The 18,302-nt window shown below is 35.6% G+C and overlaps 1 protein-coding gene across 1 annotated transcript in view; it reads left to right on the top strand.

The window, feature by feature from the left end:
- The window catches only part of LOC126821569 (uncharacterized), a 36,716-nt gene extending 20,734 nt beyond the window's left edge, over positions 1-15,982 (top strand). Inside the window, exons 7-13 of the mRNA XM_056100942.1 lie at positions 1,560-1,709; positions 2,198-2,350; positions 10,383-10,429; positions 11,120-11,188; positions 12,144-12,395; positions 15,244-15,319; positions 15,939-15,982. Of these exons, the coding sequence (XP_055956917.1) occupies positions 1,560-1,709; positions 2,198-2,350; positions 10,383-10,429; positions 11,120-11,188; positions 12,144-12,395; positions 15,244-15,319; positions 15,939-15,982 (791 nt within the window). The remainder of the gene's footprint in view (positions 1-1,559; positions 1,710-2,197; positions 2,351-10,382; positions 10,430-11,119; positions 11,189-12,143; positions 12,396-15,243; positions 15,320-15,938) is intronic.
- The last annotated feature ends 2,320 nt before the right edge of the window (positions 15,983-18,302 follow it).

Genomic DNA, 18,302 nt, shown 5'->3' with positions numbered 1-18,302 from the left:
ACTCATTTTTAACTATTCGTTATTTGATAAAACTAATAGAATTTGGCCTGATTTCTCATATCAATTCAATTAAATCAATGAATGTTCAAAAATAAACAAAAGAAGAATATTTTTGATTTGAACAATTTACAGTATTTACAAATTTGAATATGCACTCAAAACAGTCAAAAGTGACTATTTTGATTGAATCAGATATTTGAATAGGATATAAATATAGACATAGAATATTCAAATAGTATTTGAATATTGACTTAGAATATTCGAATAGCATTTGCGTATTGACTTAGAATATTCGAATAGCATTTGACTATTGACTTAAAATATTTTTGAATAGTATTTGAATATTGACTTAGAATATTCAAATAGTAAATCATCATTGGATGTGACCACTATTGTCGAAATCGTTGCCCATATCTGTACATTTAAGATATTTTGTCCTATTTTACAGTAAAACTAATAAAATGCAAACCTTTAAATATATTGTTATTCACCTCCCCCACAGCTAGCTAGCTTCATGGCACACTTAATTATGAATTTATTTAAAAGAACTATCTCTTTGTGTAGTTTAGCTTTTAAGCTTGCATTAAATTAAATCTTGTTATTTAAGTATTTATTAAACTGGCCCCTTTGAAAACCACAATTCATGAATATGAATAAACTCACAAACCTTGTTGGGTTTCGTTATTCACTTTTGTTTTTATACTGCTGCATGCTTGTTCAATTGATGCTGAATAATTGGTGCTTTATTCAGGAGCAAGTTTCGATAATGAAGAAACGAGCCCAACTTCTGGCATGCCTGCATGTGATAACCCCCTTTCTCCTACAGAATCAGGTAGGTTTTTGGTTACATGTACTGTTAAGAGAAAATCATGTAAATTTGTATGTTCAGTTATTATATTCTTATCTCAGTTAAATTCCTCCTCTGTATATGAATATTTGTAATATAATTGTTCTTTCATGGCAATGTTAAACCTTGGCATCGGCCTGAACTATATCACAATTGTGTTACAGTTATAATAAACAGGTTGTCAGTCGTATCCCATATTTAACCCATGGCTTGCTTTGCTTTATACCCTGGATTAATAAAAAAAATGATATTTAGTGTAAAATTTTCTTTAATACCAGATAAGGAATTATCAAGATATTTCAGTTCAAAAGTAAAAAAAATCTGAAAATGTAAGATTTTAAGATGTTAGAACATCAAGATTAAGTCTTGTGTGGACTTCAATTGATGTGATAAAAAAACCACTATAAATCTCAATGGTATTGGTTTTAGTTGAAATAAAGTGCCTTAATAATCTTATAAAAAAATCTATTTCAAATTGTTAAATATCAATATCTTTTGAGGCTGATACCTTAACATACCTATCAACTTGGATAGAACGAAAAACAAGTTAAAGGGTGCAAGTGGTAGATTAGGTAAAGTTTTGAACAGTTGGCAGAAATGTTGCCGTCTTGGCAAAATTCTAACCATCACATTTTACCCACTAGTCTCAAATTGATTGTGATTACCGGTAAATTTATTTCCTGATATTAAACATTATTCATTTGCTATAAAGGTGCTACAGCAGCTATGGAAGATGATGAAGTAGCTAGAATAACTACAACAAGTACATGCACAGCTGAACTAGCTAATGGGCAATTTATAGAATGTAGTGCAGATGATATGAGTCTGGATAAATCAGACTATGATCATCTTACATCCAGAGGTAACAAGCATTCTATACTAATTTCTGTTGAAATAAGTGTTTATCTACATGCATAAAAAAACAAAAAAAACTCAAGTTAAAAGGAAATGTCTCGGGTATATATTTTAGTGTAGTCGGTACAGAAAAGTAGGACATTAAACCCCATTTCATTTCATATTTTAATGGGTCAATTTGTTTAAGTTAATCTGTGGTAAGTGATCATCTTGATTACCAAGTCACTCATTAACAGTGGAATTTCTTATCTAACCCCAGTAAGCATATGGCTCAATATTTTGAACTGAAACTTGCTGGAGTTCTTTCTTCACATTTTCGTGTGTGATTTGTGTAATGAATTCTACTTTAATCAATGGGAACCCTGTGAAATCTGGGACTGCCTCTTTAATTATTTTCTTGAAAGCAAGGTGCAAGGTTTTTGTGACGTACTTTGCTCAGTATACATGTTTAATTTGCATAAATATGGTTAATTGATGTGTAATTATTTGTTGAAGTGTCGAGAAGTCCATCTCCTGTATCACAGTCTGGATCAGCATCACCTTCACCGACCAGTGAAATGACAATCCCTCATAAAGATAGCCCTACACCAGATAGAGATAGTCTACATATTGACATGATGGCAGGAGCTGATGAAAGCAGATCAGGAGGTAAGTAATAAACGTTACCTTTATTTACATTGTTATCCTCTGATTTTTTTTAAATGAAAATGTGAGCTCACCAAATTCACTGTGTCACAGAGGTAGGAAAGTTCAAGCAGCATTTGAGTACATTTCAGTCCAGCTCAGGTTCAGTCTGTGCTGGTGGAAAAGATGATAAACTGCAATAGAAATGGACTGGATGATAAAGAATTCAAACTATTTCCTGTGTAATTTTATGTTTCTATTCCTCTCATGTAATGTAATCTGCGGCATCTTTGTTAAATTTTCAGGGGATCATTTTATGTAACTTATATACATGTAATTTTTAATTTGGTTTATGATAAATAGAGAATCTCCTATGAGTCATCTTTTTGATATAAAAAAATATCAACACAAGTCGATAAAGTAAAAAAAACGAGGCTCTGCCAGGGAGTGGTGATATTTTTTGATATCAAAAAAGACGATAGGAGATTTTATTTATCACCCAATCCTTTCTTACATGCACATAAATAAATAAATATAATTCTTTGCTATAGATGTCACTTTTACTGAACCTGATTACATTACCGCGTAGTGATACATCATTTTTTCACAGCAATTCAACCATTGTAAAGTCCTTTATATTGACCCAGTGTTTCCATCAAGGTCAATTAAATAAAAATAGTTCATTTTTAATAAAAAAAGATGTTACTTTAAATAAAAAATGAACTGTTCTTTGAAATAAAAAAAGTAGTTCCTTTTCAACTTACCAATCAAATTCAAGTAAAGCGATATCTCTTAAGGGGATATCGCAGTAGATTATGCAATTTATCACACAAGCGATATCTTCTGTAGAATATATTATTGGGTGCTAAAAAAATTTAATTATGTGTCAACCCATCTTATGTGTTTTGAGGAATGGGACTGTGGGTCCAGTGAATGATGTATTTAAACTTTCATTTTTTTAAGATTTAAATGAATCAAAAAGTGTTTTATGTGGTGGTACCGTGACAGGGTGGATGCCTGATGTGGCTGTTATTTTATGGAAAAGGATGCTAGGATGTCTGGGTGATGTAAATAAAATTGAAGACCCTATAATTCATGCATCTGTTTTTGAGTATTTGAGTGATCTGCAAGATACCCTTCATAGGGTAAGAACATTACTTTTTCCTGAAAATTAAATTTTTAACATAGTGCTTAGTGATATTGTAAAACATAAAATTATCAAATGATGTAAATAAGGACATCTGTTTGGAATGAATGCTTTGTGCATTGTCATGTGTTTAGAAATTATCTGCCTATGAAGGCAGATTAACGTGGTTTCAAATAAAATTATCCCCTATAAATAACACATGACCATGGTAGTTGACAAATGTCCACAATAACTAACACATGGCGATGGTGATTGACAATTGTCTACACAATAACTAACACATGACCATGATGGTTGACAATTGTCCATAATAACTAACACATGACCATGGTGATTGACAATTGTCTACAATAGCTAACACATGACCATGATGGTTGACAATTTTCCACAATAACTAACACATGACCATGATGGTTGACAATTGTCCACAATAACTAACACATGACCATGATGATTGACAATGATCCCCTATAAATAACACATGACCATGGTAGTTGACAATTGTCCACAATAACTAACACATGGCGATGGTGATTGACAATTGTCTACACAATAACTAACACATGACCATGATGGTTGACAATTGTCCATAATAACTAACACATGACCATGGTGATTGACAATTGTTTACAATAGCTAACACATGACCATGATGGTTGACAATTTTCCACAATAACTAACACATGACCATGATGGTTGACAATTGTCCACAATAACTATGACATGACCAAGATGGTTAACAATTTTCCGCTCTAATTTATTCATATCTAAAACCTATTTTAAACCTACATTGTAATATGAATGTCTAAATTGTTTTAGACTCTAGTTCTGCTAATATATTGACGCCTGAAAATACCTATAAATGTTACAATTCTTTTTAGATGCGAGAAAATCTTGGTGTTACGGTTGACAACATGATATCCCCTGCAACTCCAGTTCTCATCCCCCATCAACAGAAATTTGCTGCCTGGCTTTTTGAGGTAAGTTTTCATATTGATGTGCAATATTTCAGTGACTAATATTCTTCTTATAAAGATATCACAGAATGAGATACAGGTTGTTGATAAAATTTTTAAAAATTTGGCAGATTGTTCATTTGCGTATAAGACAACCTGCATGATTTTCCTGATTTATTTATCGTAATCTTTGAAAACATATTGTGGAGTTACCTTTCCTTTCACATTTTCACTGTTGTTTTTGTGGCTTGTGGATGTATCCGTAGGTCTGATATTTGATATTTATCTGTTTCTGTTTACAGTGTTTAAAACTCGACAACAGATACAAAGAAGGCAAATTATTAGCTTATCAACAATTGTGTCAGATTATGTTACAGCGACATGATATAACTCCGTCTCTAGAAATATTATCACAGTATTATAATGTTTTACATCACGGTTTAGTCTCACCGGATCAGGTTAGTAATATAATGTTTTACATCATGGTTTAGTCTCACCAGATCAGGTTTGTATTATAATGTTTTACATCATGGTTTAGTTTCGCCAGATCAGGTTAGTAATATAATGTTTTACATCATGGTTTAGTCTCACCAGATCAGGTTAGTAATATAATGTTTTACATCATGGTTTAGTCTCACCAGATCAGGTTAGTATTATAATGTTTTACATCATGGTTTAGTCTCACCGGATCAGGTTAGTATTATAATGTTTTACATCATGGTTTAGTCTCACCAGATCAGGTTAGTAAATATAATGTTTTACATCAGAGTTTAGTCTCACCAGATCAGGTTAGTATTATAATGTTTTACATCACAGTTTAGTCTCACCGAATCAGGTTAGTATTATAATGTTTTACATCACGGTTTAGTCTCACCGGATCAGGTTAGTATTTAATGAAGTGTTATCACAATATTATTTATGTTTTATATGTTGAGATTAGATCAATATTATATTAGCAGTATGGTTACATTATTAAATCAAGATTCAGTATCATAGTTTAGGTTACTATTTTATCACAGTATATGCTTTACATCTCAGTTTAGTGTCGTTGTTATATATCATGGGGGGTGGATGACCGAATGATTAGAACGTGCGTGCTGTATCATAAGGTCTGTTACTGGGTCAACTGGCATGTTTTTTTATTCCCCGGTTCTTCGTGACAAGGAGTAGGGTTGCCTGTCCAACCTCGTGGGTTTTCTCCAGGGCATCCAGTTTCCTCCCACTTCTCTCTCTCTCTTTCTATATCATAGGTTAGACTCGTAGATCATTTTAGTATTATAATAGCCATATTAACATAATATTGCATTATAATTTTGTGTCACTGATTGGGTCAGTATAGTTAAAACTGTCTAAAAAGAATTAATGTCTTCCAGTATGGATCCCTTTGAATATCTATCACAATACGAATTTTGACATATCAGTATTTTTACTCTGCTTTCATTTTGTTTGCAGCCAATATTTTAAATCCAATATCTACCTGTGTCAATTTCTTAATTGATGTGTTCATTTTGTTTCAGGATGTGGCCAATGTTTTAATTCGTAATTGTGGGCCCAAATATTTTGGTTGTTCACTTCCAGCTTCTCATTTATTGATGTTAGATTTTATATATGCAGCTAAGACTATAATTACTGCTATGGATGTTAGAGAGGTTAGTATCTTTTAAAATAACGTACTGCTATACTTCCACTTGGATTTTATTTTACATTCTTTATAAAATTATTTTGAAATAAAACAAAAACAAATTCTTAGTATCCTACTTCTAGAGCATTTCTGGTACTAAAATTTTGAAAAATGGAATTTTGGATTTTTGTTTTTTTCTTTTTTTTTAGCCTCCAAGAGCAGAAGCTGTTTCAATGTTAGGTTCTTTGATATGTTTTCCTAATCATTTTCATGAGATGCCAGTTCTCAAACCTAATTCTGTAGAAAGAATGATTTTAACACGTGGTGATATGAAGGTAATGAATATATTTTGATTATATTAAATAGAGGAAACACATTTTGTAATCTATATAAAGAAATCAAAGATGTGTGTATGTATACTATTCAAAAAAAGTAGGGGATATTTGATTTTGGGGGCATAATTAGGGTGGCCCATGCACCTACAGAAATACAGTCAACCGCTGATAGTTCGAGACTACCACTGAAGCGTGCACATTCGCCGTGTCGAGGCCAACTTTCTGACAGTATGATACTATAAATAGCCATGGCACGTGCAATTCTCTACAAATCTATCAACTATTACAGCCGTAAAAAATTTATTGTTGACGATTTTGAATAGCAGTAAAATTAAGCTTCTTGGTTATTACAGCAGATTTAGAAATTACGTTTGTTTCATTTTTTAAATCGCTTTATCATTAACTGTACCGTTAAGAGCGGCATCTTTTGGTTTAGTACAAATACTATCTCTGAAACACTCGGGTTAGACAGGAACATGATACTAGCAGTAGTTTCATTTTACTTTTACAAGCTTCTTAAAACAATTGTTGAGCTAGCTAACGTGCTCATTTCTTAATTCAATTTCTTGTTCTAGCTTTCTGTTATGTTTCGTAAAAAAGTAGTCTTGATTATCCCAACCTGTCAATCAGCCTTAGAATGGTCGATAGACTGGTTAAGCGACTCTAATTTCAAAACAAGTGCACGTAACCTATCTTTTACTCAAAAGTGTCTGGATGTTATGGACGACACATGGAACCAGTTTTCAGTCTATTATTTATAGATGATTAATGGTCATAGCTTATTAAGTACAACATGATCGTTTATTTAGTGACTATAATTGTGTGAAACTGATTTGAGGCTTGGCATATATATAAATATTGTGGCGAAATTGTCGAGATATATGGAGATATTTATTTATGGTGGGTCACCCTAGCATAATACTAAAATATGCAAATGACTACGAAAAAAGTCACTATAGAACCTAACAGAAGAAACATTTCCAGTTACATGTGACGCCCAAACGCACCAATAGCTACCGCATGGAATGCAGGTGATGCTTGGGATCATCATGGGGGTCCAACCCAAGATTTGCACGACTCTGACTTTGAATGTTACAGTCATTGTGGCATTGAATTCCAGGGTGGAAACATCAGTTTAATTGTTTTAGTGACCAGAAAACAAATTTTGATATGCGTCGGCTTACCCAAAATGAAAGGTTACGTGCCCTTGGCATGCTACAGATCGGCACAACACAGGCGGTTGTGGCGCGGACGATGAATATTTCTCAGTCTGTCATAAGCAGGCTATGGTCCAGATACCTCGATACACAATCTGTACAGGACAGACCACGCTCAGGTCGACCAAGGGCGACAACTCAAGCCCAGGATCGATTTATCCGTACCTTGGCCTTGAGAAATCGTGTCATCACAGCAAATCAGATCAGCGCTCGTCTTCAAACAGACACTGGTGTGAGAGTGAGTGGCCAGACGATTCGGAATCGACTGCATAGGGGTCACCTTCGCGCCCGACGTCCTCGCGTGATCCCTTGTTTGAGAGATCATCACATTCAGGCAAGACGTCGTTGGTGTAGGGATCGTCAACACTGGGATAATCGACGCTGAAGCAATGTGATGTTTTCAGATGAGTCAAGGTTCACTGTTGATTTTTTGGACAGACGTAGGAGGGTGTGGCGTCGTCGAAACGAGCGCTTCCAAGACGTTAACGTCATCAGACATGATCGATTTGGGGGTGGTTCTGTTATGGTGTGGGGAGGCATCACTGTTGCTGGAAGAACGGCTTTACATGTTGTTGCAGGGCGTGTTACAGGCCAGTACTACCGGGACAACATCTTGGCAGTCCATGTTGTGCCGTTCGCACGACGTCATGGCCGCCGTTTCATCTTCCAGGATGACAACGCAAGATGTCACAGGGCCAGGATCGTTACAGGTTACCTCCAACAACAGAACATCACCACATTACCTTGGCCAGCACTGAGTCCTGACCTCTCCCCCATCGAGCATGTCTGGGACATGCTTGGACAGAGGTTACGTCAACGTCAACAACGTCCTGCCAATGTCCAAGAACTTGCTGCTGCGTTGCAACAGGAATGGGACAATCTGGACCAAAATGACCTTAGACGTCTCATTAGGAGTATGCCACGTCGGATCAATGCTTGTTTGGCAAACAGAGGAGGATTTACCCGTTACTGACTTGGTTGTGATGCTGTGGTAACTTTGCTGTTTGACCCCGGGTATCATTTTACCCTTATAATGGTCAGTCTGTGCCTTACTTAGTCTAACGATCATTTGGAATAAATCGATGAATGTGAACTTCATTTCATTTTGTCATTTGTTTCTTCGTCAGTTTCATTAGGTGACTTTAATAACACTTAAAAATCAAATATCCCCTACTTTTTTTGAATAGTATATGTTCAGCCATCACGTTTCATAGCAGCAATCCACCCCGAAATATGTGGGCCTAAATTAACCAGCATGACCCTGTGAATGTTTCAGGCCATGATTTATGAATTTCAATATAATTTATTAGTTAATGCACAGCCAAAAATCTGTGCTGCAGCTAAACTGTTTTACTGCAATTAACGGTTAACGGGAGGTAACTCTGTTTATTGTGGTAATTAAGTTTAATAATAGTAATGGATGATGTAAACTAGCGGGAAAGAGTGTAAGAATGGAGCTGGGTATCGGACTGGTATAATAATAACAACTTGTTAAACAATTCTGGATTGGTTGAAGGCATAGCTAGCCTATAGGTTATTTATTTATATCAGAAAGAGTCAAAAGTATTTACTATTTTAATTTAAAGAATTGTTGTTGCTTAATTAAGCCATTCGTGTATGAAAGAAATTACATTAAACGGGCGGGCTTGTACAAAAAGATAACAGATTTATTATTACTTTAATTGTCTAAGATGGCAGTAGGAAATCAAAACAAACCTGTGTAAACCTCTTTCAAAAGCATTTTGATCCATATATTATACAAATAATCAATTCTAACTTCAGTTATTGCCATTTAATCTTAGGAAAACATTCACTTATTTTGAATATACATTTAATCTGTTTTCAGAACCATATCATTGATTCATTACTAGTAGCAGGAAAACGAGAGCCAGCTGGTCTGGCTAGGTAAATATTCAATGTCAATTAAATTTGTCAAATGCAAGAAATAAAATAGACTGTATACAGTCTTTGTTTCATTTTATTTTATTGTCTTTTCATTTTTAATTTTTCACTTTATTTTGCCACTGTAAGGACTTACCTTTTGTGCAGTGGATAGATTTGTCCAAATTATACCATGGGGTGATTTTGTGTTACTGATTTTGTATCTGTTGTATCTTCTTTAGACTTCCCTTTCAAATAATTACAGTGAATATTATGCTGCTGTCATTGACTTCCAATTTTTTATCTATGCATTATATTTTGTTTTACTTCAGATGTGTAGCTGTTAGTAGTATTGGTATCTTTTTATATGAAGAGCTCACACATGGAACTCTTCACCCTAAAATCAAAGATGGTATAGACATCCTTTTGGCAGCTTTAAAGGTATCCCTTTTTAAAGATTAAAAAAAAAATAGCTTTGACAGAAAATATCAGAACTTTATACATGTTTTTCTGTAATGACTGTAGAAGGCTGGTTTTGAAAGATGGCCATTAATTAAAGCTAAATCTGCCAATTGATGGTCTTTATTTTGACTTCAAATGTTATATAAGTTATTATTTAGACATTTATTCACATCACAAGCCTATAAACACCTCTCTAGATCATCGGATGGCCAAGATTTAAATGGATTAGAACACCTGCGAGATTTAAAAATTTAGTTATAAAAAGGATAATTTTATTGTGACTTAGTTTCAATTTATTGGATTGTTAGAATAAAATGTATTGCTTATGCAATGAATCTATTATGAATATATCTTTCTATTTTGTATTATTTAGTGTGTAAACCGCAAAGTGGCAAAAGTAGCATCAGACATGTTGATGTTATTGTGTGATCATACAGATAAACTGCTCACTTATCATACGTATTTACCTAAAAAGATTGTAGAGGTAAGTTTTCATTAACCCTTTCAACCCAGTTGTTCAAACCTGGATTATATTATAGGACTTCAATAGTCTTTTGGACACCTTCGTGAATTGATCTCTTATATACATTTCTATTTTAACATTGAGACATTTATCAATCTAGCAGTATTACTATGTCAGTGGTAACACATGAAATGAAAAGAAATGAAATGGATTATAACGACATACTGTTCTGATCTGACTGGGCTATTAAAGATGGGCATACGACATACAGGGTACTAAAAGGGAAATTTTGCCTGGTCAGCAGCACTATTGCCTACACTTATATTGAATTCCAACTGCCAAGGGATCTTTTACGTGCATGCCAATGTATACACGGGACATCATTTTTCGTTCCGTCCTAATGACAAGACAGCTGTAATTGTCAGGTCTTCATCCTGCGCCACTGATAATGGGAAACCACACCGGAAAATCTTAATAAACTTTCTCAAGCCAATACAGGGATCAAACACTCAACCTCCATTCTAGCGAGCCAGCATCTTACCCTTTTAGCCACCCTGGCTCTGTGGTAACACTCAGTCAGTATTTTAAAGGGTTAGTGAATCCATAATATCACATTATGTAAAGACATTTCAGATCAAGAATTTCTGTTTAATAATGTTAGAGGTAAATTGTGTATTTGTTTAAATGAAATGATTTTGTGTTTTTCTACAGGTGATAATATCTACTATATCAAGTTTAATTTCTACACAGGAGAGTTCTTCACAAGAAGAGGAGAAAAGGGTACATACAGCTAAATTATGTTTTGCGTTAATTTTCTACTTATCAATGGCATTAAAATAGTTTTTTTTCTTTTTTATAAGACTGCATTATCAAGCCTCAACCATGCATAACAATAAATGCAAATTGTGTTCACTCTTACAGATATATTTCTAAATATGTAACCATTGATAGGAAAATATATTCAGAACTACAAAGTAAAATACGAATAACACATCAGTCTATTTTTACAAAGAAAAGTGGATGAGCATGTTAACAAGAGCTCACATCACTAGGCAACAAGGGACAACAGCTTGTGCTGACATTTGGTTGACAATCTATAATAATTAAAATGTTTTAATTTTTTGTTGGTTTATTGTGCATAGAAATATACACTCAAATGAAAATATATTTTGTGGGCAAATAGATAACATATCTTTAATTACGGTAGCAAATTAGGATGCTTTATGTTATGTTATAGTTGTAACAACTGATGATAAAAGGGAAAGGATCTTAGAATGTATAAAATTCTATTTTTGACTTGTATTATAGTTGATTGTTCTGATGATGTTCAGCCTGGTTGAATGGTGTATGAAAATACCTGTATACTTGTTAATGGAGACTACTGATACAGATCGTAGCTGTTTATATAAAGTCTTCAGGGTATGGGTTATTTTTATTTGCCCATATTTAATGTTGACAAATATTCTTGTTACCTTTGTTTGGTCAGAATTTACCAATTTGGGTTATAAGGAAGACCCCCTAAAATAATTCATAATTTTCAATTGCATATTGCAGAATTATCCCCCTGTTTACGTTTACATTTATAAAGACTTGTGCGTTGCTAGAGAAAACCAGATTCTGTTGAAAAACCAGTTGCCTATTTTTCAGGGAAACATTGATTAGAAAATAAAAGATATGTTTGTTTTATTTGCTTAATATGCAAAAACTATAATTGATTACTTTTACATTATTTCAGGTTCTTCACTCAGCTGTGACAGGCCATAGTACTACCTCTTTACCTCGCAGTGCTAACTCACTCTCTGATTTCATGCAGGATTCAGATTTCAGCAACGTCACAGACAACAATCCAGCAGTTGTTAATAGTTCTCCTAAATCTCACACATCAGAGAGTATATTAGAAGATGTAACTAATCTGCCTGAAGCACCAAATGTGTTCGATCCTCCTTGTAAACCTGAAACAGATATTGTTAAATTGGCAGCAAGAACAGTAAGTCTATTAAGAGCTAATTGGCACTCAGACTTTCAGAGTAAAGAGGGGACTTTTATCTTGGATTTGCCTGCTGGCCAACCATCTGTCAGGCACATGGCTCTGAACACAATAAGTCTGCTTCTAATTGAGGAAGAATGTTCAAACTTGGTGTAGATCTTGGGTGTCAAACATGTGACCCATGCACAAATTTCAACAAATTGATGTGTCGATAATTCTTAGAAACTAGCAGTGGAAATCATTTATTATTGTTTTCTGGTTTCAGTAAAACTCGTACTGTATGTCATAGACATATCTTAGTTGTATGTAATACAAGAGAATATTGTGTTCAATATTATTTCTTGGCAATTTGGAAACCAGTCTAGTTTTGTTTTATCTTCATATTTTTGTATATCTCTGGCCCACTTGATGTAAAAATTTTAGTTCATGTGGTCCCTGAATCAAAATGAGTTTGACACCCCTTATGTAGATGTTCATTAGGTGGATGTACATATTTACTGATGAGAGATGAGCTATTTTAGTTGTCAACCCTTTGGAACATGATAACTTTGATGGTAATTGATGTATAGTTTCTTCATATCAATACCAAATGGTTAAGGAGAGTGACAAGCAATTTGAGAAATGAAAATGAAATGAAATGGGGTCCTACTGTTCTGCTCCTATACTGGGCTAATGAAGACGGGCATATGCCATACAGTGTGCTATGAGGGAAATTTTGCCTGAGCAGCGGCACTATCACCTACTCTTATATCAAATTCCAACTGCCAGGGGATCTTTTACGTGCATTCCAATATATACACGGGAGCTCGGTTTTTCATCTCATCCGAAGGACTAGACAGCTGTCCTTGTCAGGCCCTCCGTTCTGCACCACTGACATGGGGAAACCACGTCGGAAAATCTGGATGTGACAAGCAATTTGAGTGGAAATCTTTCAAATGTAGCCAAATATTTAATTTATTTCAGTTAATGAAACATCTTGTAAACCATCTATGTCATTTTCCTATGGGATCTGGTCCAGCACGTCTTAATACATTAGTACAAGAACAGCACGATATACCAGATTATTTAGATGAAGATTTAAAACCTGATATCTTTTCTGCTGCAAATGTACAGGTAAATTATTTTTAACATATAATTAAATAACTGTAGTAGTGTATTTCATGAATTCTGTGATAGAATTAAAAGCAAGAATTAGTCAGACAGGCTATCTATATTCAATATTCTTGTGTAGTAAAAGAAACCCAAAATTTTTGGATTTTAGGTAGTTATTAAAACTGTAGATCGTATGCCTGTTCTTTAAATTTGCTTCTGGTAAATACTAGGAGGTTCAGTTTGCAACTCCATGATAATACATTGATTCCTTAATTCATGGAGCGTTGGATGGCCGAATGGTTAGCATGTGCGCTCTGTATCGTAAGGTCTGTTATTGAGTCATCTGGGCTGGTTTCGATTCCCCAGTTGTACATGACAAGGAGTAGGGTTGCCTGTCCAACCTCTTGAGTTTCTCCAGGTCCTCCGGTTTCCCCCCACTGCTAAAGACCCCTATGAGCATGCGAATTATGGAAATTGAACCATGTTTTAGTCCCGAAATGACCTTGTTTGTGTTGAGTGGACCGTTAAACTCTCTCTCTGTCTGTCTGTCTCTCTCTCTCTCTCTCTCGCCTTCCTGTGATTAGGATGGCAGCCGCATAGGATATATTCTCATGGGCATGTGGTATGAAATGTCACTGCACCACCAAATGGAATAATCCATTTTTTCTGCTTACACAAATTCTGATTCTTTAATATTCATTTGAATAAGTGTGAAATGAACTTAATATTTGCCAACAATCAGCTAATTTTATAAGCCTAGTACAAGAGTATCCGTTCTGTATTACTTTAACTTACTAGATCTATTGTCTTTCTTTTCAGTTTTTTGTTTTAAATCGTCGTTGTTTGGTCTCTTTTGTGGAACTTCCAGCAAAGGTAATGTAGATATGATTTATATGAAGTTTTGTGTGAAACAATAAATTGGTGACTTACCTCTTTTAGTAAATTTATTGACCTGAGGTGTGGCTTATTAATGAAAGACTTAATAATAATAATAATAATAATAAATTTGTATAGCGCTGAGTGCTCCAGCTAACAAGCTGCTCCAGGGTGCTCTTCATAGTCAAAATACATACAATGTACATACAATACAAAGAACAGATTTTGCTGTTTAAGAAATCGCTTGCTACATTGGGACTTTTTGTAGCCTACCATTTCCAAACATTGTAAAATTATTCTCTGATGGACGACTCTGTTTCTACTGACTGGGGATTTACTAAGACAATGGAGGCAAGTCTGAGATTATACATTGAATTTGAAGTATGTAGATTTATAATGTATACATGATTCATCCCTTAAAGATACATTGTGCAAGAGCTAAATCTGCCTATTGCAGGTCTTTCTTTAGGTGTGAAATGTTCTCTAAATTATTACTTAGACATTAATTTATTTCTCCAGACCATAATCAACTTTCAATGCCATCGCTAGCCTGCGATATTTACTGGATTAGGATCCAATCTACTGCTCTACGCTCATTCATGATTAAATCAAGAAATGGATAATTAAGACTATGTTTTTTATCATACCGACTTTAGTAATAATGATCGAGGCTAGGCCCAAAATTCAATAACTGAATTCTCGGTTCAGCGTGGATCAATTTGACTGAAATTTTCAGCAAATTCCCTTTACATTATCTAGTTTTTAACTATAGCTCTTTATCTGATCTCCCATAATTTTTGTTTAAGTTTGAGATCGTTTACATGTGTTAGCTATATCTGGTAATCAATTGTCTTGTAAAACAGAAGGTATAAATTTTCAGGAAGCACCAGGTGGTGGAGTAACAGCAGGATTAACTACAGCTAAAACAGTATGTCGTGTAATAGTTCGAGATGTTGGTGGAAACTTTTGTTGGGAAAGTTCTGTATTGTACAGCCCCCCTTGGTGTAAAAAGGGTTCGTCTTTACACAGTAAGTGAACATGCATATAATTTGCATTTTACCCTTTTCCAAGGTTTTAACTCTTTACGGGGGGGTGGGGGGGGAGTGGCCGAATGTTTAATGTGTAACCATTTGATCATAATGTCTGTATTTGAGTCAAGTGGCATGGTTTCAAATTTCCCGCTTGTACGTGACATGGAGTCGGGTCACCTGCCCAACCTTGTGGGTTTTCTCCGGGTCCTCTGATTTCCTCTCACCGTTAAAGACCACTATGCGCAAGCGAATTATTGATATAGAATTGAACCATGTTAGTTCCGAAATGACCTAGTTTGTTTCGAATTAAAGTTGAACCCAATTCTCTCGCTCTTTAACTCTTAACTTGGACAAACCAGTGACAGCGGCTCCTTGTTTTCATTATACTGTTGGCGAGCAAATGTTAGCCTCATTGTGACACATTATGCAACACAGTCTCCCATTGTTGATGGTATATGTTGGTAATCTGATTGACAATGGGAAGAAAACATTTGCATATTTAAATGGGATATATCTTGAGAATTCTGCCAACATTTACTTTTAGGCACCTCACATTTTATTAGTTATGGCTACTTTCCTGAAGAATGATCGAAAAACTGAATTTTCTAAAGAGGTATTCTAGATGAAAAATATTCTTTAGTTATAAGAGTTAAATTCCAACTAGACCTCCAAAATTTGTTTAAAGTCACAATGGCTGAGTATGATTGAGAGAGCTGGTAATGGAATTATATATGAAAAACATCTAATGTGAACATTTACATTTTTGCCTTAAGAACAAACTTAACATGACAGGATATTGTAAGATATATTATTTGTTTTAAACAGATGCTCAATTATTGTTGGGAAAGACAACAGAATCAGAACTTGAACCATTACTTATACAAGAAGATTCTGACATAGCTTTACCTGCACCTTTGGTTAAACGTGGCGCGAATATTTTACCTATGTTTGAGAATACAGGGGAAGATGACAATCTAGATGATGTAAGTACTTTAACTATGTTAGCATTTGTAATATACTATTCAAAAAAAGTAGGGGATATTTGATTTTTAAGTGTTATTAAAGTCACCTAATGAAACTGACGAAGAAACAAATGACAAAATGAAATGAAGTTCACATTCATCGATTTATTCCAAATGATCGTTAGACTAAGTAAGGCACAGACTGACCATTATAAGGGTAAAATGATACCCGGGGTCAAACAGCAAAGTTACCACAGCATCACAACCAAGTCAGTAACGGGTAAATCCTCCTCTGTTTGCCAAACAAGCATTGATCCGACGTGGCATACTCCTAATGAGACGTCTAAGGTCATTTTGGTCCAGATTGTCCCATTCCTGTTGCAACACAGCAGCAAGTTCTTGGACATTGGCAGGACGTTGTTGACGTTGACGTAACCTCTGTCCAAGCATGTCCCAGACATGCTCGATCGGGGAGAGGTCGGGGCTCAGTGCTCGCCAACATAATGTGGTGATGTTCTGTTGTTGGAGGTAACCTGTAACGATCCTGGCCCTGTGACATCTTGCGTTGTCATCCTGGAAGATGAAACGGCGGCCATGACGTCGTGCGAACGGCACAACATGGACTGCCAAGATGTTGTCCCGGTAGTACTGGCCTGTAACACGCCCTGCAACAGCATGTAAAGCCTTTCTTCCAGCAACAGTGATGCCTCCCCACACCATAACAGAACCACCCCCAAATCGATCATGTCTGATGACGTTAACGTCTTGGAAGCGCTCGTTTCGACGACGCCACACCCTCCTACGTCTGTCCAAAAAATCAACAGTGAACCTTGACTCATCTGAAAACATCACATTGCTCCAGCGTCGATTTTCCCAGTGTTGACGATCCCTACACCAACGACGTCTTGCCTGAATGTGATGATCTCTCAAACAAGGGATCACGCGAGGACGTTGGGCGCGAAGGTGACCCCCATGCAGTCGATTCCGAATCGTCTGGCCACTCACTCTCACACCAGTGTCTGTTTGAAGACGAGCGCTGATCTGATTTGCTGTGATGACACGATTTCTCAAGGCCAAGGTACGGATAAATCGATCCTGGGCTTGAGTTGTCGCCCTTGGTCGACCTGAGCGTGGTCTGTCCTGTACAGATTGTGTATCACGGTATCTGGACCATAGCCTGCTTATGACAGACTGAGAAACATTCATCGTCCGCGCCACAACCGCCTGTGTTGTGCCGATCTGTAGCATGCCAAGGGCACGTAACCTTTCATTTTGGGTAAGCCGACGCATATCAAAATTTGTTTTCTGGTCACTAAAACAATTAAACTGATGTTTATACCCTGGAATTCAATGCCACAATGACTGTAACATTCAAAGTCAGAGTCGTGCAAATCTTGGGTTGGACCCCCATGATGATCCCAAGCATCACCTGCATTCCATGCGGTAGCTATTGGTGCGTTTGGGCGTCACATGTAACTGGAAATGTTTCTTCTGTTAGGTTCTATAGTGACTTTTTTCGTAGTCATTTGCATATTTTAGTATTATGCCCCCAAAATCAAATATCCCCTACTTTTTTTGAATAGTATATATATCTATAAGAAATATTTATTAATCAAGACTATTACTATTCAGTTGTAATGAATTAATCTAGACCCAAATGCTGAGTTGTTTTTGCTCCAGGAACTGGTACCCAAGCTCCACTCGTCTTGTTGTTCTTGTGGCCACTCTCTTCGAAAAAAGCATAAGACTCTGACAATTCATGTACGATGGACATGAAACTTGGGTTGCTTAGTTCTTAAACAATGATGCATCGACTGACGGACTTAGATGGCTGTGATGATGTCATACTCAGTTCATGGTCCATAGTACACTCATAATTGTTGTTTTAGTTCGGTTTGCAAGTTTGACTGAACATTACCCATTTTGCCAAAACTTGGTTTAAGAAT

Source organism: Patella vulgata, chromosome 5, assembly GCF_932274485.2.
Source record: "Patella vulgata chromosome 5, xgPatVulg1.2, whole genome shotgun sequence".
NCBI classification, from domain to species: domain Eukaryota; kingdom Metazoa; phylum Mollusca; class Gastropoda; family Patellidae; genus Patella; species Patella vulgata.
Note: the sequence above shows the minus strand (reverse complement) of the source record. Positions and strands in the feature narration are given on the sequence as shown.